The 25984-nt window shown below is 42.7% G+C and overlaps 1 protein-coding gene and 1 long non-coding RNA gene across 3 annotated transcripts; one reads left to right on the top strand and one right to left on the bottom strand.

Moving 5' to 3' along the window:
- The first annotated feature begins 915 nt into the window (after nt 1-915).
- Nucleotides 916-22291, top strand: KARS1 (lysyl-tRNA synthetase 1). The gene is given in 14 exon segments (XM_075995802.1): nt 916-1980; nt 7666-7822; nt 8724-8889; nt 15204-15297; nt 16000-16186; nt 16295-16420; nt 17909-18028; nt 18769-18931; nt 19035-19208; nt 19367-19452; nt 19756-19841; nt 20499-20625; nt 21297-21440; nt 22004-22291. Coding segments are annotated over 14 exon segments (2790 nt in total). The 5' UTR covers nt 916-919; the 3' UTR covers nt 22103-22291.
- A 2041-nt stretch (nt 22292-24332) lies between these two features.
- Nucleotides 24333-25966, bottom strand: LOC105875462 (uncharacterized). Of its 2 annotated transcripts, none has more exons than XR_001155941.3 (3): nt 25889-25966; nt 25289-25322; nt 24333-24591 (listed from the first exon to the last, which is right to left on the bottom strand). It is a non-coding gene; the product is annotated as an uncharacterized LOC105875462 (long non-coding RNA). The 2 variants fall into 2 exon arrangements; XR_001155940.3 differs by having other exon boundaries at nt 24333-24588.
- Between the last annotated feature and the right edge of the window lie 18 nt (nt 25967-25984).

Raw genomic sequence — 25984 nt, 5'->3', positions numbered from 1 at the left:
AGAAAGGGCATGGGGGGAGTATGCCTATTTAAACAAAAGGGTCTGTCAGTTTAAGCTGTCAACACCAGTTGCATCAAAAGTAAAACATTTTAAGTGTCCTAACCATACTGAATCCCAACTCTCAATTTAACTGCCTTAAAAACTCAATTAACTTCCTGGTAAGCAAGACCAGGAAGACACTTTCCAACTGATGAGAACCTTCGTATGTGACTACGCACACGATTAAGCCAAAGCATGAAAACAAACAGGTCCTGCACGACTTTAAGCGGCTTACACTGAATCTACCTGAACATAAGAGAAATCTTTTTATAAAACGAGTCTCTGCACTCTCTCTGAAAAGATAAACAAGAAGACAAGAAGCCAGTTACCCTGTTGCCTATGGGTAAGAAAAGTGGGTAGCCGGTTGGCAGAAAGGGTGTGAGAGCATTTTCTTTTCTTTTTTTTTTTTTTTTTTGAGACAGAGTCTCGCTTTGTTGCCCAGGCTAGAGTGAGTGCTGTGGCGTCAGCCTAGCTCACAGCAACCTCAAACTACTTGCTCAAGCGATCCTACTGCCTCAGCCTCCCGAGTAGCTGGGACTACAGGTATGCGCCACTATGCCTGGCTAGTTTTTTCTATATATTTTTAGTTGGTCAATTAATTTCTTTCTATTTTTAGTAGAGATGGGGGTCTCGCTCTTGCTCAGGCTGGTTTCGAACTTCTGATGTTAAGCAATCCACCCGCCTCGGCCTCCCAGAGTGCTAGGATTACAGGCATGAGCCACCACGCCTGGCCGAGAGCATTTTCTATACACTCTTCTTGTACCTTCTGAATACAGAAGCGTGTCAATATCCTAGTTACCAGGAGAGTAAATTTAAAAAACGAGACGACAGAGAGAGATGGTGCAAATTTACCCGAAAGTCAAAGGGGGCGGGGCGAGCGATGTTACCTAAGACGCTGAAATGGACGCCGGACAGAGAGGAAAACACATCCCCGCCACCACCGCACAACTGTTCCCCCAGGACCCCCACGCGCGCAGCAGCAGGCCTCACCCCCGCTATCAGCAGCCTCTGGGTCTTGCTCGGCCTTCCGCTTGAGCTTCTGGGAGGAGGGGCTCACTGGGGCGTCCCCCAGCAGGTACTTATGCTCCTGGCCCCGCAGGTGCTTCAGGTAGCGGTCCTTCAGGGACTGCCACGAGTGCTGCGTGAGCGAGCTTTTCTCCATTGCTTTCCACAAGGCGTTGCCGGTGACCGAGCTGGGCGAGCGGGCATTCTCCTTCACGTAGGTCAGGATGGCCACATCGTCCGCGTCCGTGAAGGCGATCCGCCCCGCCGTCGGCTGCGGCTCGGGCTCCGCGGCGCCCTCAGCCAGAGCCCCGGGCGTTGTCTCTGGGGTCTGATCGGCCGCCGAGGATGGGCCCAGTCGATAGGCTTGCAGCTCGAGCTTCTCGTTGCGCTCCACGCAGTCCAGGATGTACTGCGTGGAGATGAAGTCGCCCGAGGCCTCGGCCAACGCCTCCCCGGGCTGAGCCAGGAGCACGGCCCCGGGCTCCTGCACCCGGCACAGGGTACCGCCGCCGTGCAGGATGAGCGTTGAGAGCCGGCGCTTAGCCGGGCTTGGCCGCACGTAGAAGGACATAGAGCTGCCGTCCTCCCTCACGAACAGAGTTGAGGAATGGGTGGGTCCGTTGGGGTCTTTTCCCAAATCCATCGTCTCCGCCATGTCTGTCGCCAGGCACCCAGAAGAGCTGCCAGACAACGAACACTTGACACACGGAACTCTTGCCACAGACGCCGACCAGTGCGCCTGCGCAGCAGCAGTCGCATGCGCAGTCGCCAGGAGCGCCCGCCCCTCACCGCCCCGGAAGAGGCGGGGCTTCTATCTCCGACCTGGAAATTACTGTGGTACTGCCATCACTTCGGGGTTGGGCCCTCCTGGAAGATGGCGGAGGTGCAGGGGGCCGAGGTGAACGTGGATGGTGTCGAACCGAAACTGAGCAAGAAGTAAGTGACGCCGCGAATCATTAAAGCCTTTGTGGTATAAAAGGCAGGGCTGGGAAGCGCCTCAAGGTTTCCGCTGAGGCTGTGCGAGGGGCCTTTCTGCCGGGTCTCGTGAGTACGCACGTGCTGGGATGGAGCTGCTCAGCCCAGGAAACTACTCCGGGATGCCCCGGAGCCTCTGGCTCCCACCTGACACCCCCTATCTGACTCCTAGAGTCAGAGAATGGGGAGGAGAAGCTAGCCGGAGAAGGAAAGGAAAGCGAAACTTACTGCTTCCCTCCTGAGAAATTGCGTTCTTTTATTGAGCCAATCTACAGTGAGGAGGTTGGAAAAATGTTAAATACCCTAGCTTTTCAGAAAAACCTTGTAATTTTTCTTGGCCTCACTAAGGTCATTCTGAACCTTTTGTATTAAAAGGGATCAATTCTGAAACTGTCGTCCACTTGCCCATAGGGGTTTATCCAAAGGATCCGTGAGTGTTGAGTGATGAATCTCTAACAATAGTAGTAGATTTTGTTCAGCCTGGTATTTTTGTTAACCATCTCAAACTCTTGGGTGTGTAGTTAGACATACAGAAGTTAAAATTGACCGCCCTTTACCTGGCTATGTCTTATATTCTCGTTAGAATTCCTTATTTAAAACACAGAACACAGGCAATGATTTGAGTTTTTTCTCAATGCTGGGAAGGATGGTACATAATTAGTACCATTCCAGAGGCATACAGGAGACGTTGTGCTATAAACAATGGCTGCCTTAGTGCATTAGGGCTTACTCCTCTTGCTGAACCCTGAGAGAATTGCTGTAGGTGTCAGGGTTGATTTTTGAGAGGTGTTGTCCCGGTTCAAGCAGGGCTGTGCCAGAGTGATGACAGACACTTAGCACTTCCACGAAAGCAGCTTTTATTGCAGGCTTTTCAGCTTAGAATAGCAAGTGAAAGTACATTTCCTGAGGGAAAATGGATCTTTCCCTAGTGGAGAAGATGCTGGGGTCTTATCACACTTTTATGTCTATACCTTATGATAGGCTAATTGTGGGTGGAATATTCATTATTTTTCTGGGAAAAAGGTTGAGAGTTCTTAGAGCTAAGATCCCTCTATCCTTATCTGATAACTTCCAGGGGTTGCCATGACATTTGTAAACTGTCATGGCGCTGGTGGATGTGATTTTTACTATGCTAAAGTATGTTAATGGGAGGTTACCTTTGGACTTGAGCTCCTAGTTTCTACCCATGCTCCTGGCCCAGAAAAGTCCCTAACCTGTAGTTTCTGCTGTTGTGGGTTTGGTTCTAGATGCTCATTAGCCTCCTCATTTTTCCCCCCTCATCTTGTCCTGTGGTTAGCACTGTCAACCTGCACCTGTCCCTAACATGGGCACTCAGTGGATAATAACTGATGTTTCCTTTTGTGTCTCTGACCTTATGCTTCAAATATTTTAGAAAACTGATACAGGAAATGTCTACATTTATGGTTTGATAGCACCCTAATATGTTGTCCTTTATTAGGGTGTTCTAATAGATGTCCATAAATGTTTGGAACTTGGTTTTATACTTCCACCTTAGGGAAAATTGACTGGGCTTTGATCTGTCATATCAAATTGAATTGAGTTCAACATATCTGATTTACAGTCCTAAAGTTCAAAATTCATTCTTTTTAACCACCTATGATAATCGAATTACAGTGAGTTAAATTTTAATACTGTAAGTCACAGATGAAAGCAAGGTTTCCACTTCACACTGAGATTTTAAAGTAAATTGAGAAGACCGGTTAATTCCTTTCTACTGACTTTTCTAAGATTAAATACAGCTGCTACTTTTTTTTTTTTTTTTTTTTTTTTTGAGACAGAGTCTCGCTTTCTTGCCTAGGCTAGGGTGAGTGCCGTGGCGTCAGCCTAGCTCACAGCAACCTCAAACTCCTGGGCTCAAGCAATCCTCCTGCCTCAGCCTCCCGAGTAGCTGGGACTACAGGCACGAGCCACCATGCCCGGCTGATTTTTATATTATATATATTAGTTGGCCAATTAAATTCTTTCTATTTTTATGGTAGAGACGGGGTCTCGCTCAGGCTGGTTTTGAACTCCTGACCTTGAGCAATCCGCCCGCCTCGGCCTCCCAGAGTGCTAGGATTACAGGCGTGAGCCACCGCGCCCGGCCTACAGCTGCTACTTTTTTGAACAGCTTTTCTGTGCCAGGCACAATGCCAGATCTCTACAAGCTTTCTGTCTAACCTCAATAATAACTTTGCAAGAGAAGAATTAATATCCATTTTTCAAATTAATAAACTGAGACCCTGGGTAATTAAATATATTGCTAACATGTGCATTCCTAAAGTGTGGTCTGTCACTGATTCAGACCACTAGAGCTGAGGTCTAAAATCAAGTCCATGACTCCACAGCCCATGCTCTTTATAACTACACTGTACTACCTCACATTGTGTAATAGAAATCTGTTGTTGATGTATGTTCCTCCAGTGATCATGGGATAAAATAAGTTGTTAATGATTAACATTTCCTTCTATTGAATTTTTCTTGGAATTTCCTTGGTCTGAAATCTTTAATGAGCACCATTTAATGCCAAGTGTTGTCCCCAAGTTTAAAAACAGATGCGTTGCCTGCACAAATGACATATTCCCAAGTGAAATGTCCTCAAATTTATTTGAACACAATAAAGGGCCTGTTCCCTGCAATTCTGTTGCTTTCCACTATTAATAATGTATAAACATAATGTAGTCTTAGACCCCTTCCTGAAACTCTCCTTTCCTCCTTGTTCCTAGAATACCAAACAAGTCCTGTCTTTGACTCTGAGGTGTTTTAGTGTGACTGGCTTTTAATTTTGCCTAGAGTTTCCAGTTGATAGTGGTAGTTTCTTCCTATTTTATATATTTCCCATTGCCATCTTATGGCCAGGTATTTCATCTCCAAGAGAGAAACCACACTTGAGGGGCTTCAGAAACTGCATCACATCCCAGTCTCCCATGTTCCTAGAATGTTGTGATCATTTCTACCTGTAAGCTGTTGACTTTTGACTCTAGATGTGTACTTTCTCCGTAGTGAACAAGGACTGAGGACATTGTCAGTTACAGTTGTAGCACAGTGCGTATTACAGGGTTGCTGTCAGTTAAAAGAGTATTAAGATAAATCGGCCACTAAAAGATAGTACAAATACAGCCCCCCTTCCCAACCCATAAGAGAGCTGGTTGGATTTATGTATACTATCTGTCCCATCTGACACCACATCTCTGTGTTTCCTGCTAGGTGGTGGTAATCATTAGTTCCAGGGTGTTCTGCCATGTTGATGCAAGCTGCTGTAAGGCTTGTTAGGGGGTCCCTGCGCCAAACCTCCTGGGCAGAGTGGGGTCAGAGGGAACTTCGACTGGGTCAACTTGCTCCTTTCACAGCGCTTCACAAGGACACGCCACTTTCTGATAAAAGAAGGTTGGTGCTCATTACCTTTTTTATTGCTCTGGGAGCAAAAATCCTTTCCTTACTTGATTTATTATCTGTTAAGTCTTTGGACTTGTTGCTAAGGAAACAAATAGTTTCCTACTACCAAAACCAGTAGTCCTTTCTCATTTTCTCTTAATAAATTCAAACCTCTCTCCTGAGTGCCTTGAGATGACTTGAGGATCTTGTTCTAGAACAGTGCTGAGAACAAAATCCTTGTTTGAGTAAAGAATTTCTAATGCCAATTATTTTCTCTTTCTGGGTTTTGTTTGTTCTTGAGATTAATTTGATTTCAAGTCTTAGTGCTATCCCTAGGACCTTTTTGGATTATCCTTAGAACGGACTTTAATTAAGAGGAACACCTAGTTGAATGGAAATCAGGTATATCCTAATTCTAGGAAGAAATAGAGAGCCTAGCTTAGATATCCACCAACTGAATTACAGTACGATAAGCCTACCACAGCGTTTTGGTAAGATTGTCTTTACAGTTTTTATAGGACAGATTATATCTAGGAACAGTTGCTGTCTTTGAAACCATCAAAATCAGTTTTTCTTACTTAAAAGATAAGAGAGTAAAATCCCCAACTTTTTTTTGTTTTTTAGTTATTCTAACCTCATATTGAAAATGATGGATATGCCCTAAAGCCAGATAGTATGGCAGGATGACTTGGGATCTTTTGCTATGGTTCACTGTTATAGAATATTTGATTATCATCAGTGGTTTGAAAGCATGATCCATAAATTCCCTTTGAATAATGAAGGAATCCCTATTTACCCAAATCTGTTTTGTTTCTGGGGTTGGATAGCAAGTTCAGATCATAAGGAATACTGAGTTGTCCACATTGCTTTGGTTTTTAAGTTTCAGATAACAAGTATCAAGAGTTTGGATGCAAGGGATTTAACCAGAAATATATTCAAATCTGTATTGTTTCTGTCCTAGGTGCAGAGTAAAGGGTAAAGATAGTGAGGCATACCTAGAATCGTTCACATTTAAGTGCTAATTAAATGCCAGGATCATTCCTTTACAAACATTATCTCAATCCTCACAACAGCAGCAACTGGTAAGGGTTGTCTATTTCCATTTTACAGATGGGGTGAAGTTAAGTCACTTGCCCAAGGTTACATAATTGATAGACATGTGAGAAGTTAGTCCCAGGCAGTCTGACTAGGAAGATGGTATTTTATCCTCTATTCTACTTTGTTGCCAAACTCAGGCTCCAGTGGGCAAAGTGACACCAATGCTAAGAACCATTCTTTTTTATATATATATAATATTTTTTTTCTTTTTTGAGACAGGGTCTCACTCTGTTGCCCAGGCTAGAGTGCCATGGCGTCAGCCTAGCTCACAGCAACCTCAAACTCCTGGGCTCAGGCGATCCTCCTGCCTCAGTCTCCAAAATAGCTGGGACCACAGGCATGCACCACCATGCCCGGCTAATATTTTCTATATATTTTTAGTTGGCCAATTAATCTTTCTATTTATAGTAGAGACAGGGTCTCACTCTTGCTTAGGCTGGTTTTGCACTCCTGACCTCGAGCAATCCGCCCACCTTGGCCTCTCAGAATGCTAGGATTACAGGCGTGAGCTGCCGCGCCCGGCCCAGGAACCATTCTTGTAGAGATTATCTGTGGAGGTGGAGTGTTTCCTTGAGCTCTGAAGAGCCAGCTCTCAAAAGCCAGCTCTTCCCACCCCTGGTCTAACTCAGTCTTCAGGGATGGTTAGAGTGAGGTGGTAGACAGTTAGATCTGGTACTATAGAACCTTATCTTCTATAGGAGATACCAAACAACTAAGATTCAGTCCCTAATCTAGTTAATTCCCTAACCTAGTTAGCTCAAGAAAAGCCTATGTTTTCATCCCTTAAGTTACTGAAAAAAAAAAGAAAAGCCTATCCTGCTAATTTTCTAGAAGACTTTTTTTCCTATTCTAAATATAAACTAATATTTAGGATATTCTTTGTTCTGATACATTTTGGTTTGGGTTGGAACGTGATGCCAAGGACCTGAGACTAGAAAGCAAAGACTGAAAATGATCTTTCACATATTTTTCACATACTTTTTCCATTGTTTTTTTCATGTGTAGAGTTTCATAACTAAGAGACTAGAGTTGGGGGTGTGAAATTGGGGGTGTAGAAATGAGCAAGGGCATCTCCCCCAGGCTATTCGTATTTTTTATAGTGGCTATGGGGCAGAACATAGTAGGAGGTTCTTCAGGCAGCTACCACATTGAACACTTTCATCATCCCAACAGTGAGCTAAAGAGACGCCTGAAAGCTGAGAAGAAGGTGGCAGAGAAGGAGGCCAAGCAGAAGGAGCTCAGTGAGAAACAGCTAAGCCAGGCCACTGCTGCTGCCACTAACCACACTGACAATGGTGTGGGTGTCGAGGAGGAGAGCCTGGACCCAAATGTGAGTCCCCTGGGCCACTGGCGTGGCCGAGCACAAGAAAACTTGTGATGAAGCTTATGGCAATGCCTTGGGACTAGTGAGCCCTGGGTTACTGCCAGTGGATAAGGGAGGGCTTGCCACTCCATCTAGTTAAAGGCACAGCCCGAGTATTTTTTATATCACCCCCCCCCCCAACAAGCATTTGGGAGAATCCTGTACTTCTAAGTGAATTGATCTTCCTTGGAACTAGCTGGGCCTTGTAGAGGTCCCAGAGAAAGTATCTCCCAGAAGATGGACTGGGGTTCACAAACTACATTCCATAGGCCAAATTCTCCTCTCCACTCCCCCCCCCCTTTGTCTTCCCCTCCCTGGTTTTGTAAATAAAATGTATTAGAATCTTTCCATGCTCGTATATTTACATATATCTCAGGCTGCTTTCTCACTAGAGCAGCAGAGTTGAGAAGTTGCCTCAGAAAGAAGTTTGCTGACCCCCATTGTAGAATAGTCCTTATTTATATTCTCTAGGCCCCTTGGGTCTGCCTTGGGGAGAAGTCTGACCTGTGGCCAAGGGTAGGAGAATAGTTAGGAAGATAAGTGACTCACCATGTAAATGTGGTCCATGAAAGTAGTAACAAGGCCACCTGTACTGATTAAACTTATTTTAGGCAGACCTACGATTTTTCTTTTTGTTGAGTCTTGTATTTTGGAATTCTGGCAATCATTGGCAGCTGTGGATCTGGTCACCCTGTATATTTTAACTGCAAGTCTCACTCCATAGTCCATTCTGTGATTTCAAGGATACAGAGGACTTGATTATAGAAAACCAGAGTGGACTGGAGCCACTCTAAGGCAGGTTAGTGCTCTGCTAGGTAGGCCATTGGTCTTCTCAAGGGCTTTTTCTTTCTTTTTTTTTTTTTAACAGCAATACTACAAGATCCGCAGTCAAGCAGTCCATCAACTGAAGATCACTGGAGAAGACCCATACCCACACAAGTTCCATGTAGACATCTCACTTACTGACTTCATCCAAGAATATAGTCACCTGCAGCCTGGGGACCACCTGACTAACATCACGTTAAAAGTGGCAGGTATGAAGATTTCCCTGGCAGTTTGCTGAGCTCTCACATCAGGTGGAGCTCTTCAGTAGCGCAGAGGAAGGTCTGGGTTGGTCTTGCTCTCACGTAGCCTATATTCTTTTTTTTTTCTTGAGACAGAGTCTCTGTTGCCCGGGCTAGAATGCCGTGGCGTCAAACTAGCTCACAGCAACCTGAAACTCCTGGGCTCAAGTGATCCTCCTGCCTCAGCCTCCAGAGTAGCCGGGGCTACAGGCATACACCACCATGCCCAGCTAATTTTTTCTATTTTTTTTAGTTGTCTGGCTAATTTTTTTCTATTTTTAGTAGAGATGGGAGTCTCACTCTTGCTCGGGCTGGTCTCAAATCCCTGACCTCTTGTGATCGTCCTGCCTTGGCCTCCCAGAGTGCTAGGATTATAGACATGAGCCTCCACACCCAGCCAAGTGGCCTATATCTGAAGCTACTTTACTAGGGACACATCTACTCATAAAAAGTACAGCAGCCCTGAGGCATGGAATCACATTCCAGATGAGGTAATGCAGAGAAAAGGGTGTTCACAGAGATGGTATTTCTAGAAAACATTGCTATTTTGGAATTATAGTATCTTGTGTAGAATCTTCTTTTCTGTAATTAGAAAAAATCAAATCACATTTTTTCCTTGCCTCCCCCCTCCCCATTAATAGTAAAACTATTAGTTGTAGAGAATTTGGAACAGTCAAAGAAACAAGGAGAGAAAAGTTTACCCATAATCCTACCACCCAGAGAGAACCCCTGCTAACACCCAATGCCCAAAAGATTTCTTTTTCCAGAAGTCTTTAGTCCAGTAATTTTACTAAAATGTTTTCATGTTAGTCATTCTGGTTCAGTATTCTTGGGTACACAGTGTGCCATTTATTTTTTATTTTTTTATTTTTTTGAGACAGAGTCTCAACTCTGTTACCCGGGCTAGAGTGCGTGGTGTCAGCCTAGCTCACACCAACCTCAAACTCCTGGGCTCAAGTGATTCTCTTGCCTCAGCCTCCCTACTATCTGGGACTACAGGTGTGCACCACCATGCCCGGCTAATTTTTTTTTCTGTATATTTTTAGTTGTCCAATTTCTTTCTATTTTTAGTAGAGACAGGGTCTTGCTCTTGCTCAGCCTGGTCTCGAACTCCTGAGCTCAAATGATCCACCCGACTCTGCCTCCCAGAGTGCTAGGATTACAGTGTGCCCTTTAAATTTGTACTTTTCAAATCCTTTTTATTTTAGAAAATTTTTCTAGAATATAATTTTTTGTATTGATTGAATTTCTTTTGGGACTCCTTTTATCTGTATATTGGACTTTGATTCTTGTCAATGATTGCTATTTTCTTTTCTCAAATCCTTTTTATCTTTTTTTATACTTTGATTTTAACATTTTTATCCTCCTTTTCACTCTCTGTTTCTCTTAAGGCATTTTTTCTTGAAGTTAGTCTTGTTTCCTTCTAGTTTAGTCTTCATTTCAGAAATGAATTTTTACTCTACCTTCTTTTTTTTTTTTTTTTTTTTTTTTTTGAGACAGTCTCGCTTTGTTGTCCAGGCTAGAATGAGTGCCGTGGTGTCAGCCTAGCTCACAGCAACCTCAAACTCCTGGGCTCAAGCAATCCTACTGCCTCGACCTCCCAATTAGCTGGGACTACAGGCATGCGCCACCATGCCCGGCTAATTTTTTTGTATATATTAGTTGGCCAATTAATTTCTTTCTATTTATAGTAGAGACAGGGTCTCGCTCTTGGTCAGAATGGTTTCGAACTCCTGACCTCGAGCAGTCCGCCTGCCTCAGCCTCCCAGAGTGCTAGGATTACAGGCATGAGCCACCGCGCCCGGCTCTACCTTCTTGATAATAGTTGCTGGGTGAGAGTAGTTGAGGCAGGCCCATGAGGAGATCAGCTGCTTCTCCCCATGGAGCCAAGTCCCTATGACAGAGGTCACCACAGAGGATAAGTAAATTGATAGGCAACAAAGAAATAAAAGAATACAGAGACTAAGGTATAGTTTATAGTTTTATATATGTATATAAAGATCAGATATAACACAGCAGGAAGTTCCTAGGGGACTAGCGTATCTCCATAACCACCAGCAATATGGTTAGATTCATAGAGGTTTTTATAATCACAGACATCAATTGCCAGTTGTCAGGGTAACATTTGCATATTAGGGAATGCAGTTGCTAGGGGATACAGGTAGTGGGTTAGGGTCAAAAGTCTTCTTAAGGGGCTTCTAATCTATCTAGGTGAACAAACAGGTGAAGAGGTAGTTGTCACTTAACAAAGGTAAAACAAAAGAGGTGTAATGACTCAATATTTCTTTGATTAGTTATGGTAGACTTAAAGGTAGACAGAGCAGGAAGCCCATCTCTAATAAACAGGTTGTTTATAACCACCAGGTTGCTTCTCTGGGCAAAGTGTACTCACTGTCTCCAGCTCCCATCCTGTGGGCATATTTGCCTTGCCTTGTCTTTCAAGACACAGGGAAGTTCACAGATTGCAAGATACCGAGAAGCCTTCCTGGAAAACATCCCTACTAGAATTGAGAGCTCTCCCATAATAGCAGCCTCTAATAAGTGAACCATTGAGTTCACACATTCCTTCAGGACAAAACCCTGTAAACTCCTGTTTCTGTCTTTAATATAGTAATATTGGGTTATACAATAAAATAATGGTCTTAAGAGCCACATTTCGGCCGGGCGTGGTGGCTCACGCCTGTAATCCTAGCTCTCTGGGAGGCTGAGGCGGGCGGATTGCTCCAGGTCAGGAGTTCGAAACCAGCCTGATCAAGAGCGAGACCCCATCTCTACTATAAATAGAAAGAAATTAATTGGCCAACTAATATATATATATATAAAAAATTAGCCAGGCATGGTGCCGCATGCCAGCTACTCGGAAGGCTGAGGCAGAAGGATTGCTTGAGGCAGGAGATTGAGGTTGCTGTGAGCTAGGCTGACGCCATGGCACTCACTCTAGCCTAGGCAACAAAGCGAGACTCTGTCTCAAAAAAAAAAAAAGAGCCACATTTCATTAATTCCTCAATCATATTTTCTCAACAAATAGTCACTTTGTTGTGCTATCAAATATTGTTTATTCTATGTAACTATATTTTTCTACCCATTAACCATCCCACTTTATCCTTCCCTCCCTGCTACCCTTCCCAGCTTCTGGAAACCATTATTTTACTCTCTGTCTGCATGAGATCGATTATCTTTAATATTTAGCTCCCATATATCAGTGAGAAAATGCAAGATTTGTCTTTCTGTGCTTGGCTTATTTCACTTAACATTATGATCTCCCGGCCGGGCTTGGTAGCTCACGCCTATAATCCTATCATTCTGGTAGGCCAAGGCGGGCAGATCGCTCAAGGTCAGGAGTTCAAACCCAGCCTGAGCGAGACCCCGTCTCTACCAAAAATAGAAAGAAATTCTAATAGAAAGAAATTAATTGACTAACTAAAAAATATATATATATAAATTAGCCAGGCATGGTGGCACATGCCTGTAGTCCCAGCTACTAGGGAGGCTGAGGCAGTAGGATCATTTGAGCCCAGGAGATTGAGGTTGCTGTGAGCTAGGCTGATGCCACACCACTCACTTTAGCCTGGGCAACAAAGTGAGACTCTGTCTCAAAAAAAAAAAAAAAACCATTATGTTCTCCAGTTCTATCCATGTTTTTGCAAATGGCAGGTTTTCTTTCATTTCGTGGCTATATAATATTCCATTGGGATATATACCATGATTTCTTTATTATTCATCCATTAATGGACACTTAGGTTGATTCTAAATCTTGGCTGTTGTGAATAATGCTGCAGTAAACATGAGAGTGCAGTTATCTTTTCGATATACCAAATTTCCCTCCTTTGGTGGATATATACCCAGCAGTGGGATTGCTGAGTCAAATGGTAGTTCTATTTTCAGTTTTTGAGGAATCTCCATACTTTTCTCCATAGTGGTTGCACTAATTTATATTCCCACCAGCATTGTGTGAGAGTTCCCCTTTCTCCACATCCTTACTAGCATTCATTATTAAATGTCTTTTTTTTTTTTTTTTGAGAGAGAGTCTCACTTTGTTGCCCAGGCTAGAGTGAGTGCCATGGCACCAGCCTAGCTCACAGCAACCTCAATCTCCTGGGCTCAAGCGATCCTACTGCCTCAGCCTCCCTAGTAGCTGGGACTACAGGCATGCGCCACCATGCCCGGCTAATTTTTTCTATATATATTAGTTGGCCAATTCGTTTCTTTCTATTTATAGTAGAGATGGGGTCTCACTCTTGCTCAGGCTGGTTTCGAACTCCTGACCTCGAGCAATCCGCCCGCCTCAGCCTCCCAGAGTGCTAGGATTATAGGCATAAGCCACTGCGCCTGGCCAGATCCTGTGCCTATTTTTAAATCAGATTATTTGATTTTTTTCCTATTGAGTTATTAGAATTTTTAATATATTCTAGTTATTAATTCCTTGTCAGATGGGTAGTTTGCACATATTTTTTCCCATTCTCTGTGTTGTCTCTTCACTTTGGTGATTATTTCCTTTGCTGTGCAGCTTTCTAGCTTGATGTGATCCAATTTGTCCAATTTTGTTTTGGTTGCCTATGCTTTGGGAATGTTACTCAGGAAGATTTTGCCCAGATCCAATGTTCTGAAGCATTTCCCCAATGTTTTCTTCTAGTAGTTTCATAGTTTCAGGTTTTCGATTTAAGTCTTTAAACCATTTTGATTTGAGTTTTGTATATGGCAAAAGAAAAGGGTCTAGTTTTATTCTTCTACATATAGATATCCCAGTTTTCCCAGCACCACTTATTGAAGAGACTGTCCTTTCCCCACTGTATGTTCTTGGCACCTTTGTTGAAGATAAGTTCCATATAGGTGTGTGGATTTATTTCTGGGTTCTCTATTCTGTTCCTTGGTCTATTTGTTTTTATGCCAGTGCCGTGCTGTTTTGGTTACTACAGCTCTGTAGTATAATTTTGAAGTCAGGTAATGTGATTCCTCCAGTTTTGTTCGTTTTGCTCAGGATGGCTTTGGCTATTTGGGTCTTTTGTGGTTCCATATAAATATTTTTTCTATTTCTGTGAAAGAAAGTCATTGGTATTTTTTTTTTTTTAAATTTCAGCATATTCCAGGGGGTTAGGTTACATGTCATTGGTATTTTGACGATGATTGCATTAAATCTATAGATTGCTTTGGATGGTGTGGACATTTTAACAGCATTGATTCTTCTAATCCATAAGCATGGAATATCTTGGAATATCTTTCCATTTTTTGTATCCTCTTCAATTTCTTTCATTAGCGTTTTATAGTTTTCATTATAGAGATCTTTTACTTTCTTTGGTTAAGTTTATTCCTAGGTATTTTATTTGTAGCTATTGCTTTGTCATTTTCATAATGTCTTTTAATTCATCGTGTAATAGTAAGTTACAATTTTTTTGTTTTTCTGAGCATGTCTTTCTTAAGTCCGTTTAGATAGTGTTTTCAATTTCACTTAATTCCCTATTGTGTTGTTTTTGTGAAGTATTCAGAAATACAGCAGCTGCTTTCCAAGATTTTCAAGCTCCCTAACTCTTCCCTCACTTTTTTGGGCCCTTCTCCTTCTTTTGTCACTGTTTTCCTTGTGCCGTTCAAGTTTGTATGGCCTTGTCCTTGAACCAGGCTGTTAAGTTTAGAGTTTCTACGGACTACGCTGCTCCATCCCCTTTAGACCTTAATGCAGCCTTCAACTGAATGGAAATGGGTACATCTCCCTCTCCACCCCACATTGTAGCTTATCTTCCAGTTATCCTGGAGGAAAATGCTAAAATGCTCACATTTTCTAGTGGATACCTTTGGCTAATAGGGTTTCTCCAGTTTTCAGGTCTATCAGATGCCCCTTTCATCCCTACTGCTTTTTCCCCACATGGAGGTGCTGTGGCTCTTGGTTGTTGACCCCATGGCTTGTATTTGGGGGTTCTTGGGAATATCTTGCCATATAATTTTGTTGTAAATTTTATCTGTGGGTTTTTGGCTTTGCCTATCTAGTTGTGCTTTATATTTTTATGTGAGGATTCAGAAAGATCCAGAACCTCTGCTGCCAGCAGCAGAGCCAACTTCCAGGAATCCAGTGAACATCTTTAAAGCCAGATCTTCTTGCACATCTTTAACTAGTTTGGATGGGGAACATTGTCATTAAAAAAAAAAAAGGGCAGGGCTTAGACTTCTAGCTAAAATCAGATTGTTTTGGTTTATGTTCTTCCCTGACAAAAGCTACAGAGAGATTTTTAGGCACTGTTATCATAGACTGGCTCCGGTTCTGTCGGTCAGTATTTTTGCTCTTCTTTTTCTAGGTAGAATCCATGCCAAAAGAGCTTCTGGGGGAAAGCTCATCTTCTATGACCTTCGAGGAGAAGGCGTCAAGTTGCAGGTCATGGCCAATTCCAGGTATATCGAATATCCAGTTACGACTTTTCTAGGCTGGCTTTGAGTGATACAGAAACAGAGGCTGATGTGGTTTTACTTTCCCATTGGTATTTAAAGTTAGAGTAAGAGGGAGTAGGACGTGGTCGGGTGTGGCCGAGAAGATTAAAGGCCATCTAGTCACCTGGAAAGTAATGACTACTCTCAAGTTGTATGACAGTAAGATAAAAGATAGTACTTTTTTTTTTTTTTTGAGACAGAGTCTCGCTTTGTTGTCCAGGCTAGAGTGAGTGCCGTGGCGTCAGCCTAGCTCACAGCAACCTCAAACTCCTGGGCTCGAGTGATCCTACTGCCTCAGCCTCCCGAGTAGCTGGGACTACAGGCATGCGCCACCATGCCCGGCTAATTTTTTATATATATATCAGTTGGCCAATTAATTTCTTTCTGTTTATAGTAGAGACGGGGTCTCGCTCTTGCTCAGGCTGGTTTTGAACTCCTGACCTTGAGCAATCCGCCCGCCTCGGCCTCCCAAGAGCTAGGATTACAGGCGTGAGCCACAACGCCCGGCCTATAGTACTTTTTTTTAACAGTTGCCTCTGAATCTCAAAATTGTTCTTGGGCCCACATTAACTAGGTACTAACAGTTGAGTGGGGGTTCCAGAATAAGGCAGTGTTCAGTGTTAATTTGAACTATTATATATTGAATTACATTCCCTTTTCACTCAGAAATTATAAATCTGAAGAAGAATTTACTCATATCAATAACAAACTTCGTCGGGGAGACATAATTGGAGTTCAGGGGAATCCTGGGAAAACCAAGAAGGGCGAGCTGAGCATCATTCCCTATGAGATCACACTGCTGTCTCCTTGCTTGCATATGTTACCTCATCTTCACTTTGGCCTCAAAGATAAGGTAAGCTCTCATGGCCTCCTAGCTGTGGCACAAAGATGCATTTCATTTGTTTTATCGTATCACCAAATCAAAGATATTAGTGATTTCTAACTGCTGCTTTTGGTTTAGGAAACAAGGTATCGTCAGAGATACTTGGACTTGATCCTGAATGACTTTGTGAGGCAGAAATTTATTATCCGCTCTAAGATCATCACATATATACGAAGTTTCTTGGATGAGCTGGGATTCCTAGAGGTGAGGGAGAGTTTCTGAACTGACATGATGACCTGCCTTGTGCTTGCCTGTTACTATCCCTTCCCTTCCTTTTCCCAGGCATATCCTGTGTTAGTATCCTTCAGGCTAATGAGAATGTCCCCTTTCTTCCTTAGTATCTTTGTTCTACCTTGTTTATTTAGTGCCCTGATTAGGAAGACAGGACCCAACTTCCAAGATAATGGATGAGATGTAGGGTCATCCATGTGCTAATAATGCCGTGTTCAATATGTTATCAAATCATTTTTCTTTGTTATTGCATTAAAAAATGATTTTTAATTGTATGAGAAAGGCAAGTGCAAGTACTATAAAACAGATTCCAGCAATAAGGACATGAATAGAAGACCTGAAAGAATAGAAGACCCTTTCACTTCTCCCAACTAACTGCCCTCCCCAAACTTGAGTTTGATATATGTCCTTCCTCATAATTTACTATGCATATATATATGTGCACATGCATGTTGCAGACAGAGTACACATGTGTAAATATTTGGGAGGGTTTTTTTCTTTAAATATAAATGCAGTCACTATGTGCGGCCTGCTTTTTTTCCCCCCACTTAACATATTCTGGAGCCCATTCTAGGAGAGAGAGAGAGAGATTGATTGATTGATTCTGGAGCCCTTTCTAAGAGAGAGAAAAATATAGATATATGTAGATATATATTCCTTCTTAATGCTGCATAATTTATTTGTTTCCCTTATTTATAGTTTAGATTGTTTCTGATTTTCTTCTATAATAAATGTTACAGTGAACATCTTTAAGCACATGTACAGGTATTTCTGTAGGATGGATTTCTAGCTGTAGAATAACCAAGTCAAAAGACATAAGCAGTTAATTTTTTTTTTTTTTTTTTTTTTTGAGACAGAGTCTCGCTTTGTTGTCCAGGCTAGAGTGAGTGCCGTGGCGTCAGCCTCGCTCACAGCAACCTCAAACTCCTGGGCTCAAGCGATCCTTCTGCCTCAGCCTCCCGAGTAGCTGGGACTACAGGCATGTGCCACCATGCCCGGCTAATTTTTTATATATATATCAGTTGGCCAATTAATTTCTTTCTATTTATAGTAGAGACGGGGTCTCGCTCTTGCTCAGGCTGGTTTTGAACTCCTGACCTTGAGTAATCCGCCCGCCTCGGCCTCCCAGAGAGCTAGGATTACAGGCGTGAGCCACCGTTCCCGGCCTAAATTTTTAATAAATACTACAGATTTGACTCAAACATTGTATCCATATAGATTCCCATTTATGACTTATAAAAGTTTATGGTACTATGTTAATGGTATTTGGTATCAATAGTAGTTGAGACACTTTCTGGAAAAATCAAGCTATCCTTTTTTGTCAAGCACTTGCACATTACTATTGAACTTATCGTTTACTTAGGGATATAACAGGTTTAGACTGTATTAGATGCAAAGCATGCGCTATCCCCAAGGCCTCTGGTTGTCTGAAGACCAAATGTTTATCTCTGTCTTTTTTAGATTGAAACTCCCATGATGAACATCATCCCAGGAGGAGCTGTGGCCAGGCCTTTCATCACTTATCACAATGAGCTGGACATGAACTTATATATGAGAATTGCTCCAGAACTCTACCATAAGGTAGTCAATAATAAAAGCATCCCATTCCCTTAAAGAAGTAGAAGGCTGGAAAACCATTGGCTGGATAGGTACAGTGAGAAATAAGAGGAATAGTGAGGGTAAACAGCCTAGAGAGTATTCTAATTTGTCAGGTTTGTGAATTTCTGGAATTCTCTACAAGATCAATAGAGCATAGCAGGGCAGAAAGCAAAAGGATTGCCTTTGCTGGGTGTATAGGTACTCTGAACCTACTTTTTAGTTCTCCTAAAATTTTTCAGGTTTTAGTCTTCCTTGGATTAGATCTGATTTTAGTCTTTTGTAGAAAAGAGCCTAATCTCTCTCTGGAAGTTTTAAATAAATATCTTTAAATCAGTATAAAAATATATTTTCAAATTACCAAAATAAATATTGAAGACTGTTACTCATGATTCTTAGTTGTAGACAACAAAACCTGTTATAAATAGTTTCAGCAAAAGAAAAAAATATTCAGCTATATAAGGAAGCTCACAATCTCCAGAAGGATCAGAGAATCAGGCTTGGAGACCCTACAACTAGGAATGATTCTGAATCATCACTGGGCTGTTTTCATGGAAAATCCAGTAAACTATCATAAAGACAGCAGGGTAGGGGGCATTTTTAGTAGAAACCTAAGAACACACCTAAGCTGTGAAAACCAAGTTGTGGCTTTTGTAAACAGAAACTTTCCAGAGTTGTTAAGACAAGATTAGCTGCCGTGACCAAGGCCATATGTTGTTTGTTAGATGCTAGTGGTTGGTGGCCTTGACCGGGTTTATGAAATTGGACGCCAGTTCCGGAATGAAGGAATTGATTTGACTCACAATCCTGAGTTCACCACCTGTGAGTTCTACATGGCCTATGCAGATTATCAGGATCTCATGGAAATCACGGAGAAGTTGGTTTCAGGTGACTCCTGTTCTCTTTCACATTTGTCTGGGGGCTTGTGTGCTGTTTTCAGAGGAGGGCTTCCTGGGCTGCATCCTCTTTAAATGGCAAGTTTCTCTTCCAGGGATGGTAAAGCATATTACAGGTGGTTATAAGGTCACCTACCACCCAGAGGGGCCGGAGGGTCAAGCCTACATCATTGACTTCACCCCACCCTTCCGGAGAATCAGCATGGTAGAAGAGCTTGAGAAAGCCGTGGGGGTGAAACTGCCAGAAACTGACCTCTTTGAAACTGAAGGTAAAGTGACCTGCTACTGCGCTTTTATGGCCCTTCTTCCTGTTTAGCTCTGAATTTGATTGGGTCAGAGCTGAAATTTCCCACACTGTTCTCTTTATATACATTTTTACTGTGCTAGTGTGATGTCTTCTGTCCTAACTTGTACATTTGTATCACAGAAACTCGCAAAATTCTTGATGATATCTGTGTGGCAAAAGCTGTTGAATGCCCTCCACCTCGAACCACAGCCAGGCTCCTTGATAAGGTGAGAGGCCATGACCTTCTCGATGTCCTCATCTAGTGCTAGCCAGGCCCTCCCCGCTGGGAAATTGAACCCCACTGGGGAGAATACATTTCTACAGCTTCACAGGGAAACCCTAAAGAGAGGAACAAGAGAATTAACAAACTTTGAGCTGTGTGCCAAATAGTTCATGTTATCTCACTTTATATTTTCCAGCCTTTGAAAAGCTATAGGATAAACCCATCTCAGTGGGAGCTGTCTCTATACCGAGATGATCAAAATATTATTCAGAAGTGATTTGTAACTCTGCTTTGCTTTCTTATTAAGCTTGTTGGGGAGTTCCTGGAAGTGACTTGCATCAATCCTACATTCATCTGTGATCACCCGCAGATAATGAGCCCTCTGGCTAAGTGGTAAGATGAAGCACGCTGTTTCAGTTACCTATTGCTGCATAATGACCCCAAAACTTGGTGATGTTAAATGACAATTTATTTTTTAAGATTTTTTGTGGGTTGAGTGGGTGGTCTTTGTCCTAGGTGGTGTTGGCTAGAATAACTCAAGTGGCTTATTTCAACTGGGGATTCTGCCAGGGCACTTTGCTTCCTCTCCCCATGAAATCTTGTCCTCCAGAGCCTCTTCCTGTGGCCTCTCTGGCAGCATAGCCTGAGCTTCCTTTCAACATGGCAATTGGATTCTAAGGGGAAATATTCTGAAAAAATAAGCCTCAAGGTGCAGACAGGTATCAAGACTCTGCTGATACTCCATCGGCCAGACCAAGTCACATTGCCAGCCCAGAGTCCATGTGGGAGGGACTACGGAAGGGCTTAGATGCAGGAGGTGCGCTTCAGTGTAACAGTCTGCCACACTGGCTTGTTAGGAAGATAATTAAATCTTCCTTGTCTCACCCTCCCCACTATTGTACCACATGATTTGGTGCTGAGAATGCATGCAGGCCTCAGGTTGCAACCAGTAACAGTTTTGAGTCCCCTAGAATTTAAGAATTCTTGTATCAGATGTTTGATTATTAAGGGCCTGTATATTCAGTGTCCTCTTTGGTCTCCTGTTTCCAGGCACCGCTCTAAAAAGGGTCTGACTGAGCGCTTTGAGCTATTTGTCATGAAGAAAGAAATATGCAATGCCTACACTGAGCTGAATGATCCCATGCGGCAGCGGCAGCTTTTTGAAGAACAAGCCAAGGTAAGGAAGGAGAGTGTGAGCAAAAAGTACCTGTTTCGTTAGTGGCAACTCACCAAGAAATAGCAGCCTTAACCTAGGTCCGTGTCAGTATATATGTTCTTGGTGACTTCAGAAATGAAGGATAAAGCCATAGGCTAGAGGAAGTCACATTTCAATATGTAGACTTTGACTAGTTTTGACACTGTACTATATAAGAGGGACTTAGTTATTTTTTGCATGACACTTGTCTTGAAATACATTTGTCTGGCAACACTATTTTTCTTAGATTGTATGTTTATTGAGGTGGCTTGGGGATGAGAGGCAGATAAAGATGAATGAAGAAGACAAAGCTGCACAGGTGGCCTGCAGCTATCACTGCCACTGATGCGTGGTTTCAGGAAATGGGACAGAGATCTTGGGAATGCTCACAGAGGCTCTGAGAATTAGTCTCACTAGAGTCTCAGAACCCCAAGCAGTGGAAATGTTTTATTTCAGAGAAATTTGTATGTGTTCTGAGATAGAGTCTATCAGTCTTGACCTACAGGTGTTTGAAAGAAATAGTTCCCTCTTGGAGTTCCTAGGAAATCAATTTCCAACAAATTCTGAGTATCAGGAGCACGTTTTAATGTGTTCACTCAGATGCTGAGATGTCATGGAAGAAAGTCACCTTTTGGTTCCCTTTCCTCTTCTAGGCCAAGGCTGCTGGTGATGATGAGGCCATGTTCATAGATGAAAACTTCTGTACTGCCCTGGAATATGGGCTGCCCCCCACAGCTGGCTGGGGCATGGGCATCGATCGTGTCACCATGTTTCTCACAGACTCCAATAACATCAAGGTACATAGCAGCGTTCTCAGCGCACACTGCCCTGTAAAAGCCCCATTGTGTCACAGGCAGGGCATGATGGGCCTGGAGAATTAAATAAAGGGAGGAACATGCCACTCCACAGGAATAGGGGCAGAGTGTCTGACCTTATAGGATTTGGGTTTTTATCTGACCTGAGGCAGGAGGAATACTAAATGTTTGCTTTTCTTGAGGACTCAGGGAAGTGCTAAGCCCTCTACACGTATTATTTCATTTAACTTAAGTCAGCCCTATGAGGTGTGGAAACTGTTGTTATCTCATATTTGTGGATGAGGAAATCCAATTTTAATAGAACCTGTATTTTTCAACCTTTTGATATGGTACCCTAGGCAGTGCTGTACATTTGTTCTTTTCCATCCTCTGTAACTGAGAGGGACTAAGCTGAAATGAAAGAACACATCTGTCTTTAAACCTGGGGTATACAAGTCTCTGGATTTTGGTAGTAATAATGATAGAGGCAAAAGGAATGAGTGGATAGCTGTGAAAAAATGTTCAGGGTGCTTTTTAGCTTCACAATATGTCTTTATCTCCTGTAGGAAGTACTTTTGTTTCCTGCCATGAAACCTGAAGACAAGAAGGAAAATACAGCAACCACTGATACACCAGAAAGCACAACAGTTGGTACTTCTGTCTAGAAAATAATTATAGCAAGTCATATGAACAGGCATCTTTGCATTTCTGCAAAAAAGATGAAGGTTGGCAAGGGAATTCTTGTGTTGGCTATCGATTTGACTACCACCGTTCAGCTATCAGAAGAGAAAAGAGGAATTAAGAATTTCTTTTTACTCCTTGTTACCAAATAAACCAATTGTCTTTTCTCTGTACCTTTGGAATATCAACTTTTTCCCCAGTTTGCTGGCCTAATGAATGTTTAGGATTCTGCTATCTTAATTCATTCAACAAATTTATATTATTAATGTCTTCTCTGCCAGACATAGTTCTGAGGGATTGGGGACACAGGAATGAACAAAAACCAAGTCCTTGTTTTCTTAGAACTTACATTCTTTCTTTGGGGTGAGGATGAGAAGTAGACAAACAAGAAACAAATAAACCCAAATTCTTTTTGTGATGGTACATAATAAGAAAAATGGAGCAGGGTAAGGGTGCAGGTGCTATTTTAGAGGTAGAGAAGTCAGTGCTATTTTAAATGTGAACGGAAGACCTCTGCTAGGTGGCATTTAAGTAGAGATCAAGAGATAGTAATCTGGGGAGATCTGCAGGAAAGGACAATCCAGACTGGAGGACTGAGTTTTTAAGGAGTGGCAGAGGGTCCAATAGGACAGAGAGTCATTGAGAGGCCAGATCGCACATGCCTCTGAAAGGCACGTGGAAGGAAGTACAAGTTTGAGAGGGAAGGTTGGAAGTTTGATTTTGGACATATTAAATTTGGCATACCTGTTGGACAGGCAGATGGAAATAGTAGAATGTTCAATAGTGAGTCTGAAGTTTGCTCATTATTTTCAGTTCAATTCAGCAGGGCTAAGAATGTGACAAAAGTATGTCTAAGGGCTTGCTATTAAAATGGAGCCCCTACTCCCCTACACAGGAAGACAGCTGGGAAAACCTTTTTTCAGATGAGTCACATGACAACTTGTCTTTTGTACCTCAGCAAAACCTTTGCAAGCATCCAGTTTGGGAGGTGCCAGTGTACTTTCACAGAGCAGGTTTCTGCTTCCCTAGCTGGTAAAACAATGTATATGTTCAGAAACCTAACTGCGAACTTCAGAGAATAATGAGCATTTCCACCCTTGCTGGTGTTTAAGCAGCAGATGATAAGGAGACTGAGGATAGAAAAGAACTGCAGCAACAGTAGGCAACTTGTATGTAGGGGTTGGCAGGAAATATGACAGTATGTAAGCTAGAAGGGACAGAAGGATCATAAAGTCCTCATTGCCTTATCAAATGGTTGAAGGCTCTTTTTTTTTCCTGAGACAGTGTCTCGCTCTGTTACCTGGGCTAGAGTGCCATGGCGTCAGCCTTGTTCACAGCAACCTCAAACTCCTGAGCTCAAGCAATCCGCCTGCCTCAGTCTCAATGAGTAGCTGGGACTACAGGCATGCGCCACCATGCGTGGCCAATTTTTCCCATATATTTTTAGTTGGCCAATTAATTTCTTTTTTTTTTTTTTTTTTTAAGTAGAGATGGGGGTCTCACTCTTGCTCAGGCTGGTTTCAAACTCCTGACTTTGAGTTATCCGCCCACCTGGGCCTCCCAGAGTACTAGGATTACAGGTGTGAGTCACCACGCCCGGCCAAAGGCTCATATTTAACAAATTATCCCCCCAAAATTGTATAAAATGGCAGCTCTGGTAAATGCTTTGAAAGGTGGGGGTTCATGGGGTATTGAGAAATTTTTTGTTTTTTGAGAATTGGACAAATTTATTGAAACTTATAGGGTGTTAGAGAAAAATTATTCTGTGGTTTGTTACATTTTGCCACTACGAATGTATAATTTAAAATCATAAATATATATTTCATAACTAAGCCTTTGGCCAATAAAATGAATCATTTAGCACATTGGTTAAAGATCAGTAAGAAATGTGTTTCGAACATCAAAAAGATCAAGATCAAGTCACTGAATTAAATAGCAGCAACCCCCACAAATGTATAGATTCCCATAGCACTAAAAGTAGAGGTTTCTGTGCAGAGCTAGTCATTTATTACAGCAATCAGAAGAGATGGGGACTGGCACACCTATTGGAGGTGGCAGCAGAGCTGGCTGGAGGGCCAGCCTGGTCAGGTGAGCGGGCCCAGAGACAGCAGCAACAGAGCACTACAGCAGGCTGTTAAGGCAGGTAGATGGTCCCAGGTCGTCTCTTTGATCTTCCACCACATACACTGGTTTTAGGAGGCTCCTGAGGTCCACCCTGCCAAGCCATACTGTCGGTATCCTTAGGGTACCCCTGAGGAGGCAGGTAGGGTACCCCCACAGGTCCTGGACTCATTGATGGTTGTAGATAAGGTGGGTATGGGGCCATTGGACCAGGGTCAGGATACGGTGGAGGGTTCTCTTGGTTCATCAGGGACCTGCCAAGTGCACCTCTCCTCTCCATGAACCGGCTGGATAGTGGTGGGGTTGGGAACTGAGGAGACCGAACTACAACGAATTACACTTGCCGCACCTGCTGAGAAATTATTAATATAATGGACTGCCTTAGGGAAGATTTCCCTGAGGATATTACCTCTATAAAGGTGGGGAGGGCTTTCCAAGGTATGGCAACAAGGGCAAAGGCCCTGTGGTAGGAAGGGGAATGGAGCCCAGTGACACTAGATAACAGGAACCCAAAGAAATACATCACAAGGTGAGGCAGGAAGGGGCTGGTGTAGTGTGAGCCCTACTGTGGGATTTTGTCTGTATTAAATACACTCTTGCTGGGAAGCCACTGAAGTATTTAAGCAATGGGGTGATATGACATTTGTAGTTGAAAAGATTAATCTGGCAGCTCTGTGGAAAATGAACTGGAGTTAGGCAAGAAAAAGTGAAAGTTCAGAGATTATGAATCCAGCAGGGAGATAACAGTGGTTTGCACTAGATTATTTTCATGGAAGTGAAGTGGGTGGATTCAAGTAACAGGAAGTAAGATCAGTTGGACTTAGTAACAGATTGTATTGTGGAGATTAAGGAAAGGGAAATAACAAGGAAGGTGACTCACTTTTTAGTTTATTTAACGAGATAGGTGGTAATACCAGCCCCTGAGATAAAGACCCATAGAAGATGATCCTCACCCCACTCCCACTAGGATTTGTGTTTCTTCAAAGACAGAAGTGGGAGTCAGTTGCAGATTAAAAATGTTGGAGAGGAATGTGGAGCAGAGTTCTTACCCATGGAGGAGGGCTGTGGTCCTTTTCCTTGGAACTAGAGGGAAGGAGGAGGTCAAGAAAATTGCACCGCTGTCTTCTCTAACTTTTGAGGAGTAACAAGAAAAAAAGTGAATTCTCTCATCTTTAGCAATTGAGGCATACGCTTGAGAAGTAAAGGTTCCTGAAATATCCAGACAGCTATCCTACCTATTTCTGGTAATCTGAAGGCTTTAGACCCGAGCGGTGCACTACCATATCCACTTTAGCTACATGTGGCTATTGAGCACTTGTGATGTGGCTGGTTCTAATAGAGATGTATTGTAAACGTTAAAATACACACCAGATTTAGTACGAAAAACAGGGTAAAAATCTCAATTTTTAAAAAAATATTGACTACACCTTGAAATGGTACTATTTTGGATATAAGGGTGATATGAAACATGACTACGATTAATTTTACCTATTTGACTTTGAAATGTAGCAACTAGAAAATTTTACATAAATGGTTCGAATTATATTGCTATTGAATAGCGCTGTTTTAGTAAGAAATTCAGACTAGGATTCCAAGATACATAACTCCATTTGAAGCCGTATGTAACCCAGCAGGCTGCTCCCACCTACCTGTTTCTCGCGTCGCTAAGCGTGTCGCCGGAGGCTGCTGGTGGTCTCCAAGCGCAGGTACCCGTGTCACGGCCGGGCTCCGCGCCCCAAGGACTA

This window comes from Microcebus murinus, chromosome 20 (assembly GCF_040939455.1).
Source record: "Microcebus murinus isolate Inina chromosome 20, M.murinus_Inina_mat1.0, whole genome shotgun sequence".
NCBI lineage: Eukaryota > Metazoa > Chordata > Mammalia > Primates > Cheirogaleidae > Microcebus > Microcebus murinus.
This window is presented reverse-complemented; position numbering and strand designations above follow the sequence as displayed.